The 16,177-nt window shown below is 52.0% G+C and overlaps 2 protein-coding genes across 2 annotated transcripts; both read left to right on the top strand.

Annotated features, from left to right (window-relative positions):
* Positions 1-1,687: 1,687 nt before the first annotated feature.
* On the top strand, positions 1,688-9,440 carry LOC128972186 (cytochrome c oxidase subunit 5A, mitochondrial). The gene is made up of 5 exons (XM_054388050.1): positions 1,688-1,772; positions 5,781-5,897; positions 6,774-6,895; positions 8,199-8,321; positions 9,275-9,440. Exons 1-4 carry the CDS (start codon positions 1,688-1,690, stop codon positions 8,310-8,312), a joined length of 438 nt encoding a protein of 145 aa, XP_054244025.1. The 3' UTR covers positions 8,313-8,321; positions 9,275-9,440.
* Positions 9,441-10,190: 750 nt separating this feature from the next.
* On the top strand, positions 10,191-16,151 carry FAM219B (family with sequence similarity 219 member B). Its single transcript, XM_054388210.1, has 6 exons — positions 10,191-10,313; positions 13,511-13,613; positions 13,874-13,964; positions 15,182-15,259; positions 15,544-15,592; positions 15,939-16,151. Exons 1-6 carry the CDS (start codon positions 10,191-10,193, stop codon positions 16,095-16,097), a joined length of 603 nt encoding a protein of 200 aa, XP_054244185.1. The 3' UTR covers positions 16,098-16,151.
* Positions 16,152-16,177: the final 26 nt, after the last annotated feature.

Genomic DNA, 16,177 nt, shown 5'->3' with positions numbered 1-16,177 from the left:
CCCTGCCTTGCTCCTGCTCTATCCCCTCTTTTGTCCAGGGCTTGCTTGGCAAACGTTTTGCTTGGCTGGGAAGGGGAATGAAAGGAGAGAACGAGGAGGAGGAGGAGGCTGCAGAGGTCTGTTTTGTTTGGTGATGACCTTGTTATCTCCCTCGGCAGGCAGCTGCTCCTCTGGGCCAGAGGATTGTACTTATCTGTCCTGCTGCAGACTGATTCACTTCACTTATCTCCTGCCATGTACTTGAATATTAATTTCCAATTGTTATTTTGTTGTGATTATTCCTTTTGCAGGTTGGGGCTGGGAAAGCTTTGGGCTCCATCCCACCCAGTGCTTGCTCTTCCCAGCTTCCTCTCTCTGATACAAATGCCATCCACGTTCAACCTCTGCCCCACACATGAGCTGAAGCACTGGCTACAGGCTCCTACCCCAAAATTATTTTTTGTTGTTGTTTTTTTGCACTTAAAAGTCAAGATAATAAATAAAATCCTCCCCAAATGCTCTGATCAGAGCCTAAAGGCTGTCACAGCCACGCAGCTGAGAACTAAAAGCCCTTCACATCCCCTGCCCCACTGCTGCACACATCACTCCCCAGCAAGCAGGAGGAGGGAAAAAACCCACCCCAAACCAAACACTAATTTCTCCTGATTGTTTTGTTAACGTTGGGAATTATTTTTAATTGGTTTTGTAGGCAGGCAATTTCCAGCCTTGGAGGCAACAGAAGCCTGGGGATTTTGCACTCCTCGCTTCGCTGGCTGCAGCCCAAGGATTTCCCACATGAGGAAATGGTTAAAAGCACCAAAAGACTGGAACCCAAAACGTGGAGCATTTAAAATAACACGGTGACACCTGGCTCCACAGGGTCCTAAGGGGACATGGCCAGCAAAACGATCACAAGGATCTTTTTCTGCACTGCTGAGGCAGCACCCCAGCTGCCTGCCAACAACCGTTACTGGGGGGATTGTGACCTGGGTGAGGCCTGAGGGGTGCTGGCTGGGTCAGCCCTATCCTCCCACCAGTAACACAGGGCAATGGAGGCGGAGGGCAGCACCCTGCTTGCAGGGTCTATGAGGTTTGGGCACAAGGACACAATGGTGGATGCCTTCCTGGGTGCCAAGTCTGGCACCTGGGCAGAGCCAACCAAACGCCTTGGAAAGCTGATGGATACTGCAGCCAGATCCACGCTGGGTCCCATTTATCCCCTGTCTAGGAAGAAGTGAAGATGCTTTCCCTTGCTAGAGTTGGGACCATATCATGATCATGAGCGGGGGCAGCAAAAGCATCCTTGCTTGCCCTGTGGGAAGCCACACTGGGACCACGGCGGCCGGAGCGCCGTTAACGGCTGCGAGGCCAGGCACGGCCCGCAGCAGGAGAACAAACACCACAGACACAACCCCTCAAAGACACCACTACACCTCTTTATGGGGTGGTGGCTACCGGCAGCACCACCTCCGCCACAAAATGGCGGCCAGCAGCCCCTGGGCAGGCGATAAGCTAAGCCCCGCCCCTGCGGCCTTCCCGCCGTCCCTCCGCAGCGCGGTTTGTCCCTTCAGCGCCGCCGTAGCCGCCGCCTCCCGTTCTTCCGCGGTCCCTCCTCTCCTCTCCACGCCCGCAGCGCGCGCGGTCGGGTGCCAGGAGCGAGCGGCGCGCGCCCCCGGTGCTCCCCCGCTTCCCCGCCGCCGCCACCGCCATGCTGGCCACTGCCGCCGCGCTCCTCCGCCGCTGCGCCGTCTCCGGCCTCCGTTCCACCGTCCGCCGGCCTGCCGGCCCCGCAGGTAAGCAGACCGCCCACCAGCCCACGACCTTTTTCGCCGCGCTGCCCCCACCCTACCCCGGTACGGCTCGGCCCCAAGGGACCCGGGCGAGGCAAGGGGGCGGTGGTAGGAAGGCGGCGGCGCCCGGCCGGTGGCGCCGTGTCCTTGCAGTGACCCGCCGGCGTCACTCGAGGGCAGGCTGTGCCTGCGGCCTAGTGCGCGCCGTCCCCATCGGATCCGGCCGCCGCCCTGCTCCCGCCGCCCCCGGTGACCTCATGCTGTTACCGTCCCCGCCACCTCCTGTGAAGCGCTGGGCCCCTTTCCGGGCCTGTAGCGGGGGGGCCGGCGGCGGTCTCCCCGGCCTTCCCGTGAAGGTGACATTGACGGTGACCTCTGCAGTTGGCTGTCCAGCCTTGGCACCGGGGATCAATGAGGGACACCGGGGCCGCCCTCCGGCCCCAGGGGCGATCGGGGTGGGGCAGCCCTGCGCCATCCAGCGCCTGGCCTCCTTTTGCCCTACTCATTAACACCTCAATTAATAGGAGTAGGAAGAAAAGCGGTCACAGGCAGTGTGGGGTGAATGAGGAACCAGAGCTGGAATACGGAGACTGCGGTGAAGGCAGTGGCTGTACAGCTCAATTAATAGCTAATTGACAGACATTAAAACGCTTTGAGCCCTGCATGTGCCTCTCCTGTAGCACAGGCTTCTCCACACCTTTGCTAACCAGCAGGCTCCATGTTCTTCTTTCCCAAGGTCTTGTATTACAGACGTCCCCACTTAACACCCCTGACCCGAGTCGCCTTTGCTGGTAGCCTCGGGTGGAGTTGTGTTTCGGCCAAATGAGTGCCTTGGGTTCATCTCCTGTGCCTCTGGGTGTAGATTTACCCTTATATAATGCCGCAAAACGTTCTGCATCTAATGCACACTCAGCCCTGGGCTTCTCCTTGCCTTTCCCAGTAAATGTATGCTCCTTGTGGTGTGTAGTTGCCTTCTGTGCTCGTTGACAGGGAAAGCTGACAAACGTTGATGCTTAGGGAGGCTTTAACATGTCTTTGAACATGTTAAATGAGATGAGTTTGGGCTTCTCTGGCTCTCAAAAGCCTGTTGAGCTGTCTTGAAAACATGCCTCTGCCAACATGCTTGCCCTTTGCTTCTTTATTGTGCTGAGAATCTCCCCCTAGATAGGTTGGCATGGTTCAGCTGTCACACGGGCATTGGCTGTGTGATGGTGACCTTGATGGACCCCGCTGAAATGGGAGGCACTCAGAGTGGCTGGCAGTCTGGTCTGCACTGGAGAGGTAGAAGCCTTAGTGGGGAAGACAAAGGGTGGGAAAGAAACATCAGCAGTTGAAAAATGCATCCTGGAAATCCAGAGTTCAAATTCTTTTGGACTTCTTACTTTATTTTCAGAATTCTTTCAGTCCAACCAAGTCATTCCTTTGGTTAGGACTAAAGGGAATGGGTTTGTTGAGCACTCAGTGGTAAGAGGCTTTGATTTTTTGACTTAAGGATGGCATTTGGGAAGCAATTAGGCTTTTCTCTGACTGAGATTTGCTGTAGGGTTTGTGTTGGGGGAAAAAAATTTCTCTTCCAAATGGGCTTTTCAGCAGTGTCCACTCACTCACTGCCTGGCTGCAGGAGTGTTTACAGAGAGGTGCTCTTGCTCTGAGCTCAGCTCAGTATTGGATCAAAGGTCTGATTTGGAGCTGGGGAGAGGATGGGGAATCTCCCTACAGAACAGGAAAAGAATGTTATCATTCTGGATTGGTCTGGCATTTACTCTTGCCTTACCTCGTTATATAGAGAAAACAAACTCAAGCTATTTGCATGGTATGGGAAGCATTGCGTACACCAAAATTGCAGCTGAAATGTTGGGACCATGTTAAATGTTGCTCAAAATCTGGATTGCATTTGATTTGGGCTGTCATTGAATGAGCCTGAGGATTTCCCTTCAAATTGCTGTGCATTTGGTTCAAACGTTCCATTATATTTTATGGAGAATTAAGACACAATCTTAGATTGCAGCAGGTTGGAAGGGACCCTCAAAGGTCACCTCATCCAACCCCTCTGCAGTGAGCCAAGGACATCTTTAACTAGAGGTTAAGATTGCTTCACAGTGTGAAGCTGGTCACTGTGATCTTCAAAGTGTTTCAAGGAAAGATGCAAAAATGCATCCCAGTTTGGGGCTTCTTTTAAATAAAGCTTGGTAGTTGGTCATTGTGAGTAGTTCATAAAATCTGGGAATTGTTTTGGTTGGAAAAGCCCTTTAAGATTTTCAGGTCCAACCATTCTCTAACTCTGTCAAGGCAGGTGCTAACCCATGGCCCTCAGCACCACATCTCTGCAGCTTTGAAACACCTCCAGGGATGGGGATTCAGCCACCTCCCTGGGCAGCCTGTTCCAGGCTTTGAGAACCCTTTCAGTGAAGAAGTTTCTCCTAGTGTCCAACCTAAGCCTCCCTTGGGGCAACTTGAGGCTCTTTCTTCTTGTCCTGTCACTTGTTACTAGGGAGAAGAGACTGACCCCTACCTCACTCCAACCTCCTTTCAGGGAGTCGTAGAGAGCAAGCTCTAGTTCATGCTAGGTTAAGAAAGAAAAGTGTTTCTCTGACTTCTCTGAAGCAGAACTTCATGCTGGCAAGGTCAGAGCTGGTAGGTCACCTCCTTGTAAATATTAGTAGAGTGAAATGTGCAGTGGGGAGAGGAAGCAGTCTCTAGCCAGGCTGGTGTTCTACCCATGAAGCAGCTTGCAGAGTGCTTGAGCTTCGCAGGGAGGACCCAGCAGAGCTCCAGTGAGGCTGGAGCTGGATTTTGGTTCCTTTTTGGAAAACTCTTCCAGCCTTGGTAGGTTAAAGATAAGACTAAAAGATAAAACCAAGTTGTGATAAAGAGTGGTGCTGAGAGTCCAAACGAGTTCCTAACCATATCAGTCATGTTTGTCTGTTGGAGTGCAACCTGCTGCAGTGCTTTATTAATCATCAAATATTAATGTAATTCCAATCTTGAGATCCAGGGATTTTTCTTGGCTGGATCACAGAATGCATCGGGTTGGAAGGGAGCCTCATAGGTCATCTCGTCCATCCCCTTAGATGTGGAGGCAGCAGTGATTTTTAAAGGGTTTTGTCTCTTTCAACCCTTCAGTAGCCTGTTGGAAGAAATCTCTCTGATCCCTTTGGTTTTGGAAGCCCTTAGGGTTGGGGTCAGGTCGTCTTGCACAGATGCCTAAAACCACTTTCAAACAGGCTGCCAAATTTGTGGTAGAATCGGGGACCTGCAGCTCGTGGCTGTTGAGTCACCCATCAAAGTCAGCCTGTTGGTTGGGAAATCTACTTTGGCTGGATTAAAAAAAATCAGTTTTGGAGCAATTTTGGGAGTAGGAAGTTACTCCAGAATAAATTAAGGTGTTCATCTTAAGCAGATAAAAGCGTAACTGATAGGGTGTAAGGAATGCCTCTGGAGACTCAAGGACTGTTAGGGGTTGGAAGGGACCTCCAGAGATCGAGTCCAACCCCCTTGCTAAAGCAGGATTCATGTGGCTAAACTCATTGCATGGACAAGTCCTGTGGGTTTGAGAAGGGTTCAGTGTGCTTCATGTACATGGATGTTAACATTTCTCTGGCTTGCCTGACTCTAGGAAGAGGGAAAACTGTATCTTGGCTTACTTGACTCTAAGAAGAGGGAAAATTCCTCTGTCTTACAGAAACAGGGATCCCAGAAAGCTCTTTTCAAGGACTGCTCATACAGAACTGGTTTTCTCCTGCATGTCCTCCTCCCATTAAATACTCCTGCTCTGACCAAAGGGTCAGGAACCACTTTAGAAGTCTAATGTAGAACAGAAAATGGACACCTTGCCACAGAACACAATTTTTAGTCAGCTTTATTCATCCAGTGCTTATCCAGGCTGAGGACTAATCCAGACTGACTCCAGTGAGCAAAATAGGTGGTTTATGGCTTTTGCTGTCTTGGTCAGGATTACAGCAGTGTTATTTTTGGCTTGCTTAAGGTCTCTTCCTTTCTTTTTGGTCTCAGCTGTACTGCATGCCCGCTGCTACTCCCATGGGTCACAAGAATCAGATGAAGAATTTGATGCTCGCTGGGTGACTTATTTCAACAAGCCAGATATTGATGCCTGGGAGCTCAGGAAAGGTAAGTTGAATGAAAGAGGAAGAATTGATACTCTTGTGACCAGAAATAACTTATTTTAACTTCACTATCAGATAGCAGAAATAGTGAGAATTATGAGCTTAGTGTGGGAGAGAAATCCTGTAAATACCTAGTCAGGGTGAGGTGCTCTGTGAGCCTAATTTATTACCTCTGTGTGCCTGTGCTTGTAAGTTTTACTGCCCCAGAACAGGCATTTTAACACCTGAGTCGGGGAGAGAGAGAAATGTTTGCTCTGAGGAAAGCATATTTGAGCTCAGCTGTTGCTTAGTGTATAACCACAAACATTTTCCTTTGGACTTTGACTCAGTGGCTTGGCCCTAACTCACTGGAGACTGTGTGGTTGTCTCCTGTTGTTAATTGCTGTGAAATTGCCAGCTCCTATTAGAATTAACCCAAATTAGGGCTGTAAAATGTGTTTACATAACAGCCAGAGGGATCATGCCAGCATCACCTGGATGACAAGGTGTTGGGCTCTTCCTTTGGGAGGAAGAGGAAGGAGTAGCCAGCAGCTTGAGCTGTAGGAATGAAGCAGTTTGCATTTCTTCATGATTCCATAACTGACATGCTGTGGGCGAGACCCTGACTCCTTTTGGGAGCATGGTTGAAGCTGGCCACTGGGATTTCATGAAAACCACTTAAAATCTTAACATCTACAGTAGGGAGAGGGAGAAAAGCAACAGACAACTCTCAGCTCTCCATGCGCGTCCTCAGAATTGTACTCGGCTTCTGACGGCAACTTGATGGTGTGGTCATGCTCCATGCCTCCATGGAATGGAGCAAAATGATGCTCAGCAGGTTCCTTTTGATGGCATGATGCACTGATGCCAAGTTCCTTTTACTCTTCCTTTACATTCACAGGCATAAACACACTTGTGGGTTATGACCTGGTTCCTGAACCAAAAATCATCGACGCAGCTCTGAGGGCATGCAGACGGTTAAACGACTTTGCCAGTGCTGTCCGCATCCTAGAAGTTGTAAAGGTGAGTGGAGTGGCAGCCTGGGGTCTAAACTGCTGCCTGGGGAGTTGCTGGGAGCCCAGCAGCAGAAGAGTTTTTCTTGGCTTGCAGGTGGTGGTGTGAAGGGAAATCATCATTTCCTGCTGCCAGAGTCAATAGCTTCATTATGAGCACGTTCTCGGTGACTTGATGTAGTCATTCTGAGGCAAGAGGTCTTGACAGCACAGCTTCAAGTAAAACTCTCTTACCTGTAGTGATAGGATAAGGGACAATGGCCTCAAACTAGAGAAGAGGAGATTTAGATTAAATGTTAGGAAAAAGTTCTGCACCAGGAGGCTGGTGGAACACTGGAACAGGTTGCCCAGGGAAGTAGTTGAGGCCCCATCCCTGGAGATATTCAAGGTGAGGCTTGACAGAGCTCTGCTGACTGCAGAAGAGGTTGGACTGGATGCCCTTTGGAGGTCCCTTCCAACCCAGGCCATTCTGTGTTCACAGAAGATGCAGACTCTGGTGGGAAAGTCTTTCAGGATTTCTCTCCCTTTTTTATTTCTTTACTAAGCATTACTAGAAACACCTCGAGCAAAGGCAGCACTGAGCTGGCTGGGAGGAGTGACTGGGGGAGCTGCACAGGCTTGAGGAACAACATAAAGCAGCACCCTGAAACCTGAGCCCAGTCTTCACTGAAGAGGGAGTTGATGTAGGTGGGGATGGAGCCAGGAGTTCTGTTTCAGTCACAGAAGCCAGCAGCTCTGTTCTTCCAGCTGCAAAGGACAGGTGTGGAGGTCTTCCTGCTAGCTGTCAAATTCACTGACTTAAAACCTGACTCCACAACCAGTGGCTTCTCAGGTTTGCCATTTCTGCTTTCTGTGTACTGTAGAACTGAAACTCTTTCAGTTGTTCTAGAGATGTAAGATGGATGGAAGAAGCTTCATCTGTTTTCCTTATCTCTTTGGGGTTGTTTTCTGTCCTTTTGTCCCCACAGCTCAGCTTGTCAGAACTTAGGGGCAAGTATATACTCTTCCTGGAACTCCACCTAAATATCACTCAAGGGGTGCTGGTTTTCCCTTGATTTTCAAGTGAATTTTCTCCCAGCTCTGCCCCAGAGCTGATTTAATTAATTTGAAATCAGTAAACCCTAGTTTACTGATGAGGTACCATTTCCATACCCTTTCCTAAGGTGTAAGGACTCCTTGGGCTGGTTTGCAGAGCAGGAGATGGGTCAGGCCACAGATCCTTTTGTGAGCACCAGGACTGTAAACCTTGCTGGCATCTGGGGGACCTTGCCAACAGCTTGCTGTGGAAATAACACCATTCCTTTTTTGTTTAGGACAAGGCAGGACCTCACAAGGAAATCTATCCCTACGTTATCCAGGAACTTAGGCCAACTTTGAGTGAATTGGGAATCTCCACTCCAGAAGAACTGGGCCTGGACAAGGCATAAACCTTATTGGTAAGGGATGCTGTTGCTTCTGAGACTCATTGCCCTAAAACTCTCCTAGCAAGGACAGAGCCCTTCCTTGTCCTTGGGGGTGTGTGAAAGGCTGTGGAGCTCCAGCTTGTACTGCCATTCTCCACCTCTGTAACTACGGCTCTCCTTGAAAAAGTATCAACCCTTTTCAAAGGTGGCTTCCAAAAGGAGCAGTGCAGTTCCTTGAGAAGGGAACAGTGTGGCTGGCCACCATACCCAATCCCCCAGAAATTCCTAGATAGGAGTTGCCAAGACATTGGGTGCTGCAGCACCCAGGCAGCATGTTGGCTTCTGTATCCCATCAGCTTGTCCACCACAAGTATTCTTAGTAAATGGCTGGATCATTTCCACCAGAAATGCACAAACTTAGTCTTGGAAAGCTACTGTTTGGTTTTTTTTTTTTCAGAGATTTTCTAAATTTTTTCTAAATTTTCTAAATTTAAAACCAACTGTGATGAAGATGTTTAGATGTTTGTCATAAATCAGGCCTCTCACATGAGCCTCATATGGAGATGTTGTTATTAGACAGCCACTCCTCTGACTGAGGAGGAGCTCTGATTAAAGGCAAGACCTAACGTGCTCTCATCCCAGACTAAAATTAAACCCTAAATAAAATCCTGGTGGAAGCCAGGCTCTGTGAAAGCATTCTCTTAATGCAGCCTCTTCAGTAGATGGCCAATCTCAGACTGCAAATAGCTCTTCATTCTGGATCTCTTAGTCCCTGGCCTCCTTCTTCCTCTGGGGCACTGTGTTCTGGTGTGAGGGGACTGAGGCAGCAGTGCTGGCAGTGCAGGAACTGCATTTGTGGGCTGGGGATTAAACTGGGCTTCAAGTGTAAGAGTGAGTCATGGAAATAACTCACTTGAGATCCCGTGGAAACTCTTGTGGGGATCCTGGGCTGCTGCTGTAATTATTTTTAATCTGTCCTTTTCTAGGTGCATTGCTGAAGCATTTTCCTGATGCCACCGGATTGTACCACAGCGCCTGGAGCCACAAATGTTAAAATATTACCTTGTTTGAAGTAACTTCTTCCTTTATTGAGTCACAATGTATGTGATGGGAAGTTGGACCTAATAAAGGAAAAACTGGTTTGACTGATGTGCTGGCACTGGTTTGTGTGATTATTTCTTTTGGTTTTAGGAGGAAAAGGAACAAACATACTGGTAAATGTGCTCTCCCAAGAAGGACTAAGAGCTTAAATATAGAATAGTTTCACTTGAAAAAGACCTCTAAGATCATCAAGTTGTCAGCCCAACGCTGCCATGACTATTAAACCATGTCCCAAAGTGCCACCCATTTCTTGAACACCTCCAGGCATGGTGCTCGTGGCCTTGGCAAGCACCTGGCTTCACCCTTGGGAAGGAACAAGTAAGGACCCATCCAGGGGACATGGTGACCCTCTGGTACAGCCTGCTTTGGAGAGGAGAAGGAGGAGTTTTCAGACCCCATGCTGTCAGAGGAGGTTGAGGCTTGAAACCACGGAGGTGGTGGGAGGCTCCTAGTTGCCATGGGTGTGCTCTGGCTGTGGGGTCTGGTGGGGCTGGGATCTGCTCCCTGGGGAGCCGGCTTTTCCCCTTCTGTTCTGTCACAGACAGGAGTTTGAGCGGGAGAAGAAGAGGAAGGGAGTTTTCTCTTTTCGCCACAAGAAAGATAGAATTTTGGAGGAAAGGAGGGATTTGTGCAGGTAAGGAGCAGGACGTCCTCCACATCTGTCCCGGTGTCCCTCCGGGCTGTCGCTCTGCGCATGAGCGACGGAGGGGCGCGCCATCTCCCCGCCTTCCATTGGCTGGACCCCGCCGCTGCGCGCTGCCATTGGCTGCTACCGCGTGAGGGGCGGGGCAGCGGGCGGCCATGGCGACGGGCGGCGGCGGTGGCGGAGGGCCCGGGCCCGGGCCCGGCCCCGGGGTCAGGGCTGGGGCTGGTGCCGGTCGCGGCCCGGCTGCCAGCGGAGTCGGCGTGCGACGAGGCCCGTCGGTGCGTGCAGGGAGCGGAGGATATGGCGTGTGTATGAGAAATACGGGGCAGGACAGGCGATGTGCATGGAGGCTCTAGGGCTGGAGTGTGTGCATGGGGGCCATAGGGCTGGGGTGTGGGCATGGGGGCAGTATAGAGGATGTGCATGGGGGTATAGGGCTGGGGTGTGTGCATGGGGGCAGTATAGAGGATGTGCATGGGGGCTATAGGGCTGGGGTGTGTGCATGGGGGCAGTATAGGGGATGTGCATGGGCGTATAGGGCTGGGGTGTGAGCATGGGGGCAGTATAGGGGATGTGCATGGGCGTATAGGGATGGAGTGTGTGCATGGGGGCAGTATAGAGGATGTGCATGGGCGTATAGGGCTGGGGTGTGTGCATGGGGGCTATAGGGCTGGGGTGTGTGCATGGGGGCAGTATAGAGGATGTGCATGGGGGCTATAGGGCTGTGGTGTGTGCATGGGGGGCAGTATAGGGGATGTGCATGGGGGCTATAGGGCTGGTTTGTGGGCATGGGGGCAGTATAGAGGATGTGCATGGGCATATAGGGCTGGGGTGTGTGCATGGGGGGCAGTATAGGGGATGTGCATGGGGGCTATAGGGCTGGTGTGTGGGCATGGGGGCAGTATAGAGGATGTGCATGGGCATATAGGGCTGGGGTGTGTGCATGGGGGCAGTATAGGGGATGTGCATGGGGGCTATAGGGCTGTGGTGTGTGCATGGGGGCAGTATAGAGGATGTGCATGGGTTCTATAGGGCTGGGGTGTGGGCATGGGGGGCAGTATAGGGGATGTGCATGGGCGTATAGGGCTGGAATGTGTGCATGGGGGCAGTATAGAGGATGTGCATGGGGGCTATAGGGCTGGGGTGTGGGCATGGGGGGCAGTATAGGGGATGTGCATGGGGGCTATAGGGCTGGGGTGTGTGCATGGGGGCAGTATAGGGGATGTGCATGGGGGCTATAGGGCTGGGGTGTGGGCATGGGGGGCAGTATAGGGGATGTGCATGGGGGCTATAGGGCTGGGGTGTGTGCATGGGGGCTATAGGGCTGGGGAGTGTACATGGGGGCAGTATAGAGGATGTGCATGGGGACAGTATAGAGGATGTGCATGGGGGCTATAGGGCTGTGGTGTGTGCATGGGGACAGTATAGAGGATGTGCATGGGGGCTATAGGGCTGTGGTGTGTGCATGGGGGGCAGTATAGGGGATGTGCATGGGGGCTATAGGGCTGGGGTGTGTGCATGGGGGGCAGTGTAGGGGATGTGCATGGGTTCTATAGGGCTGGGGTGTGTGCATGGGGGCAGTATAGGGGATGTGCATGGGGGCTATAGGGCTGGGGTGTGTGCATGGGGGGCAGTGTAGGGGATGTGCATGGGTTCTATAGGGCTGGGGTGTGTGCATGGGGGCAGTATAGGGGATGTGCATGGGGGCTATAGGGCTGGGGTGTGGGCATAGGGGATGTGTACAGGTGAGGTATCCTCGAGTATCAGGACAGGGCTGATCTATGTCTGGGGTATGTGCATGGCAGTGATATAGGGCTGGAGTATGTGCACAGGGGTGGTAAATGGCCTAGATATCTGCACAGGGGTGGAACAGGGCTGGGGTATGTGCACGGGGATGGTATAGGGCTGGGGCATCTGCATAGGGGTGGAATAGCACTGGGGTACCTGCATTATGATGGTGTGGGAGTGGGTATCCGCATGGGGGTGGTATAAGGCTGGGATGTGTGCATGGGGGTGTTATAGGGCCAGGGTATCTGCGTGGGGGTGGTATGGAGCTGGGGTGTCTGCACAGGGAGGATGTAGGGCTGGGGTATGTGGGGGGGGTATCGGGCTGGGGTATTTGCATTAGGGGGCAATAGGGCTGCGTGTGTGCACAGGGTAGGTGTGTGAGGTTATAGGGCTGGAGTCTATGTGTGGGGCAGTATGGGGCTGTGCATTGATGGTGTAGGGCTGGGTGTCTGCACAGGAGGCAGTATGGAGTGTGTGTGGGGCAGCATAGAGCTGGAGTGTGTGCCCAAAGAAGTGATAAAGGGTTATAGGGCATGCAATGGGCTATGGGGGTGTACAGGTAGAGGCCCAGGACAGGGCCTTGTCTAAGAGGGGCTCTGTGGGGGGTGCAGCTGTACAGAGGGATCCAGGTGCCTGCCCAGCTAATCCCACTGCTTGGGCAGCCCCAGCTCCCTGTGCTCCAGGTTATTCCTTCCTGTAAGGCTCTGTCCTGCTAATCCCAGCTCAGGGCACTGAGCTAATCCCAGCTGTGCTCTGTGATCACCATCTCAGGGCCTCTCTGGTGTTTCTGCGTTAACTGCTTCCTCTAATTCCCTGTTCCTCCTGCACTGACTCCCCCCAACGCTCCTTCTTTCTCCTTTTATTTGGCATCACCATTCCCAAATCATCCCTTCATCAGCCAATACAGCTGCTAATCCCTCTTCCTCATGGTACAGAGCTGTCCCCTGTAGCTCTCCCCAGCTGACTTGGTGGCAGATATCCTCACTGCCCTTGAGTTCCTCAAGAACAACCAGATGCTTTGGAAATGACTCCAGTTTACTTCATCCTCCTAGAGAAAATCCTCCTGTGTCAGTGTGAGCTGAAATTCCCCCCCCCCACCGACAATAACCAGGCTAGCCCAGTCTGGAAGCAAATGAAAAGCTCTATTTACAAAGCAGAATCTACAATCTACGATGAAATGCAATGAATATGTACAAATATACAAAATTCACAACATTCACAAATATATACAGCCAACAGAAAAGCACAACAGATCTCCCTTTGCTTCCCCCCAAGGGGACCCTCCCAAAGGGGCCTCCCTCTCCCAGGAGCTTTGCCCCCCAGACCCCCCTTGGACAGAAAGCGGAGTTAGTTAAGCAGAAAGTTGTTAACTTAGCTGCCAAGGTCAGTGTGTGTTATCTTCAGCCAGAAGAGAAGAAGAAACAGCAGCCAGACAGCCCAGCAACTGCCCCCACTGCAGAATGCAGAATGTGCAGAGAGCCTGCTTTGTTTTGGGTAATAGTTCTTAAACATTTCTATCTATCCAATGGAAGTGTTTAGAACAATCAGTATTTTGCTTTCTTACACCCAATAGTGACTTATTTATACTCTTTCACTTTCTCTGTTCTGAACTTTGCAAGGAAAAATTAAAAAGACAGTTTCAAACCATCACACCTCCTAAATGTGCTGCTCCCCCTTTGTCTTTCAGCTCACTTGGGCTGAAAGCAAGAAGCCAAGCAAGGCGATGGATGTGGTGGAGAAAAGAGGACCCTACATCATGAGCAAGCCTCCCTCCCTGCACACCAAGCTCCGTAAGTGATGGGTGTTGGCATTCCCAAGATTCTCTTGGGGAGACATCCTGCACATCCCACTGAGGGCAGGACTGACCCAAAAGCCTTTTTATTCCTTGCTGGGAGAAAACCATACTAAAACCTCACTGAACCCCTGCCATGGAATGCACTGTAATGCCCCCATGGCTCTTAGGACCTTTAATACCCTGCCACCTCCCCAAAAAGCCCTTTGGGGAGTACTTTGGGGTATTTTCAGCTCTGGCCCTGTGCTTGGCTTGCAGAGAGGCAGCGGGAGCTGGCGAAGGCAGCGCTGCGGAGGCAGGGGCTGCTGGGGGGACCTGCAACACACCAGCAGAAGCCAGCAGCTAAAAGGTCTGATCCTGGTTTTCTTTTCCCTGCAATAAGTTTTCACCTTCCTTGGGAAGACTGGGGAACACAGAGGACTGAAAATCTGAGGTTAGGACCTCAGTCTTCCAGCTTTGCCGTGACCAGCAAGCAGCCAACAGCACTGTTCTGCCTTGCAGCTGCTTCTTTTTGTTGTGGAGATGATTTGCTGGTGAGGATCAACCTAGGGAGCTTAGACGAAATTTATTCTTAGGTTGTGGTAGCCCTGGTCAATACCTGGGTGGGAAGGGACATCCAGGTTGGGGTTTCCCTGCCCTAGCTCCTCAGTCCAGCAGCCTGAGGGTGACAAGTGGTGTCCCTCAGGGGTCTGGGACCAGTGCTGTTTAATGTCTTTGTTAATGATATATTCTGGGGTTGAGTGCATCCTCAGCAAGTCTGCAGATGACACCAAGCTCAGTGGTGCAGCTGACGTGCCTGAGGAATGGGATCCATCCAGAGGGACCTGGACAAGCTTAAGTGAGAACACATGAGGCTGAACAAGACCAAGTGCAACGTCCTGCACCTGGATTGGAGCAGCCCCTGGTGTTAGCATAGGCTGGGGTGCTGGGGGATGAAAAGCTGGACATGAGCTGGCACGGAGTGCTGCCAGCCCTGCCCCAGCCCTGCCCTGAGCTGATCCCCAGCACCCTGGGCAGCAGGGGCAGGGAGGGGATTCTGCCCCTCTGCTGCGCTCAGCTGAGACCCCCCTCCTGCAGTACGGGGGCAGCTCTGCAGGCCTCATCACAGCACAGACAGGGACCTGTTGGGAGCAGGGCCAGAGGAGGCCACAGCAATGCTGAGAGGGCTGGAAGCCTTCTGCTGTGAGGCCAGGCTGAGAGAGTTGGGGTTGTTCAGCCTGGAGAGGAGAACACTCCAGGGAGACCTTCTGGTGGCCTTTCAGTGCTTAAAGGGGCAAATCAGAAAGCTGGGGACAGAGTTTTGAGCAGGGCTGGTTGTGACAGGACAAGGGGTGATGGTTTGAACTAAAAGATAAAAAAGATTTATTTTTACACTGAGGGTGGTGAGACCCTGGGCCAGAGAGGTGGGAGATGTCCCATCCCAGGTCAGGTTGCAGATGTCCCCGCTGACTGCAGGGGCTTTGGAGTAGAGGACCTTGAAAGGTCCCTTCCCACCTAAACCAGTGTCTGATTCTGTGATTTCCACCCCAAAACATCTGTCACTGGCTCTCCTCTGCTTGCCAGCAGGTCGGTGAAGTTTAACAAGGGCTACACAGCGCTCAGCCAGACGGCAGATGACAGCCTGGTCTCCCTCGATTCTGACAGGTTGGGACTGGGCAAATATCCCAGGATTTTGTGGGGGGGATATGTTGCAGGCTGAGAGCTGGCTTTTTGGTGGGGATTCCTTTTCCTTTGTCACTTGTAGAGTATCCCAGATCATACTGGACACCTCTCAGCAGCAGAACGCTCCCCTTGTCCCAGATTGAACAGTTCCCTTGGGATTACACTGCCAGCTTCTTTCTTTGCCCCCTCCAAGATTCCTTTGTTCTGCATCCCAAGCAAAGATGCTGCTTCCTTGATTGGCTCTGACCATTTCCTTCTTCTCTTAGTGACGGGGAGCAGGGATCCAGATGTTCCTCAGGCTATTCCTCCGCCGAGGCAAGTCCACTTTGACCCCCACTGCTGCAGTCCCCGTGGGCTCCCTCATCCCCATTACACCTCGGGGTCTGTATGGGAGTGAAGTGAAGCATTGCCCCTGGGGTGATCAGGAAGCCCATGAGGTGGATGGGAGGTGCATGGGGGTTGGTGTTGAGGTGCTGCAGCCCAGGAGCAGCTCTTTGCTCTGTTTGCTTTTGGCTTTCCTCTGCTGCTTCTCCCTGTGCAAAGGCACTGGAGGGAGGCTGTAATGTCCTGCTGCTACCCTCTACAAGCCCTGGGACTTAAATTTTATCTAAACTAGGGCTCATTTTAACCAGCTCTGCCTTTTTTTGTCCCCTGCTCCCAGCAGGTGAACCAGGACCTGAGCCGGCAGCTGCTGCAGGATGGGTACCACCTGGACGAGGTCCCTGATGATGAAGACCTGGATCTCATCCCCCCAAAACCTGTTGCCTCCTCTTCCTGCCCCTGTTGTTTTGGAGAAAATCTCTGCTGCGTGATCCAGTAGTCACTGCTCAGCCAGAGCCGTGCAAGGACAGGTCAAAATCCAGCACTTTGTGTCCCATGGGATGGCTCTGGGTGTCCGTG

This window comes from Indicator indicator, chromosome 16 (assembly GCF_027791375.1).
Source record: "Indicator indicator isolate 239-I01 chromosome 16, UM_Iind_1.1, whole genome shotgun sequence".
NCBI classification, from domain to species: Eukaryota; Metazoa; Chordata; class Aves; order Piciformes; family Indicatoridae; genus Indicator; species Indicator indicator.
This window is presented reverse-complemented; position numbering and strand designations above follow the sequence as displayed.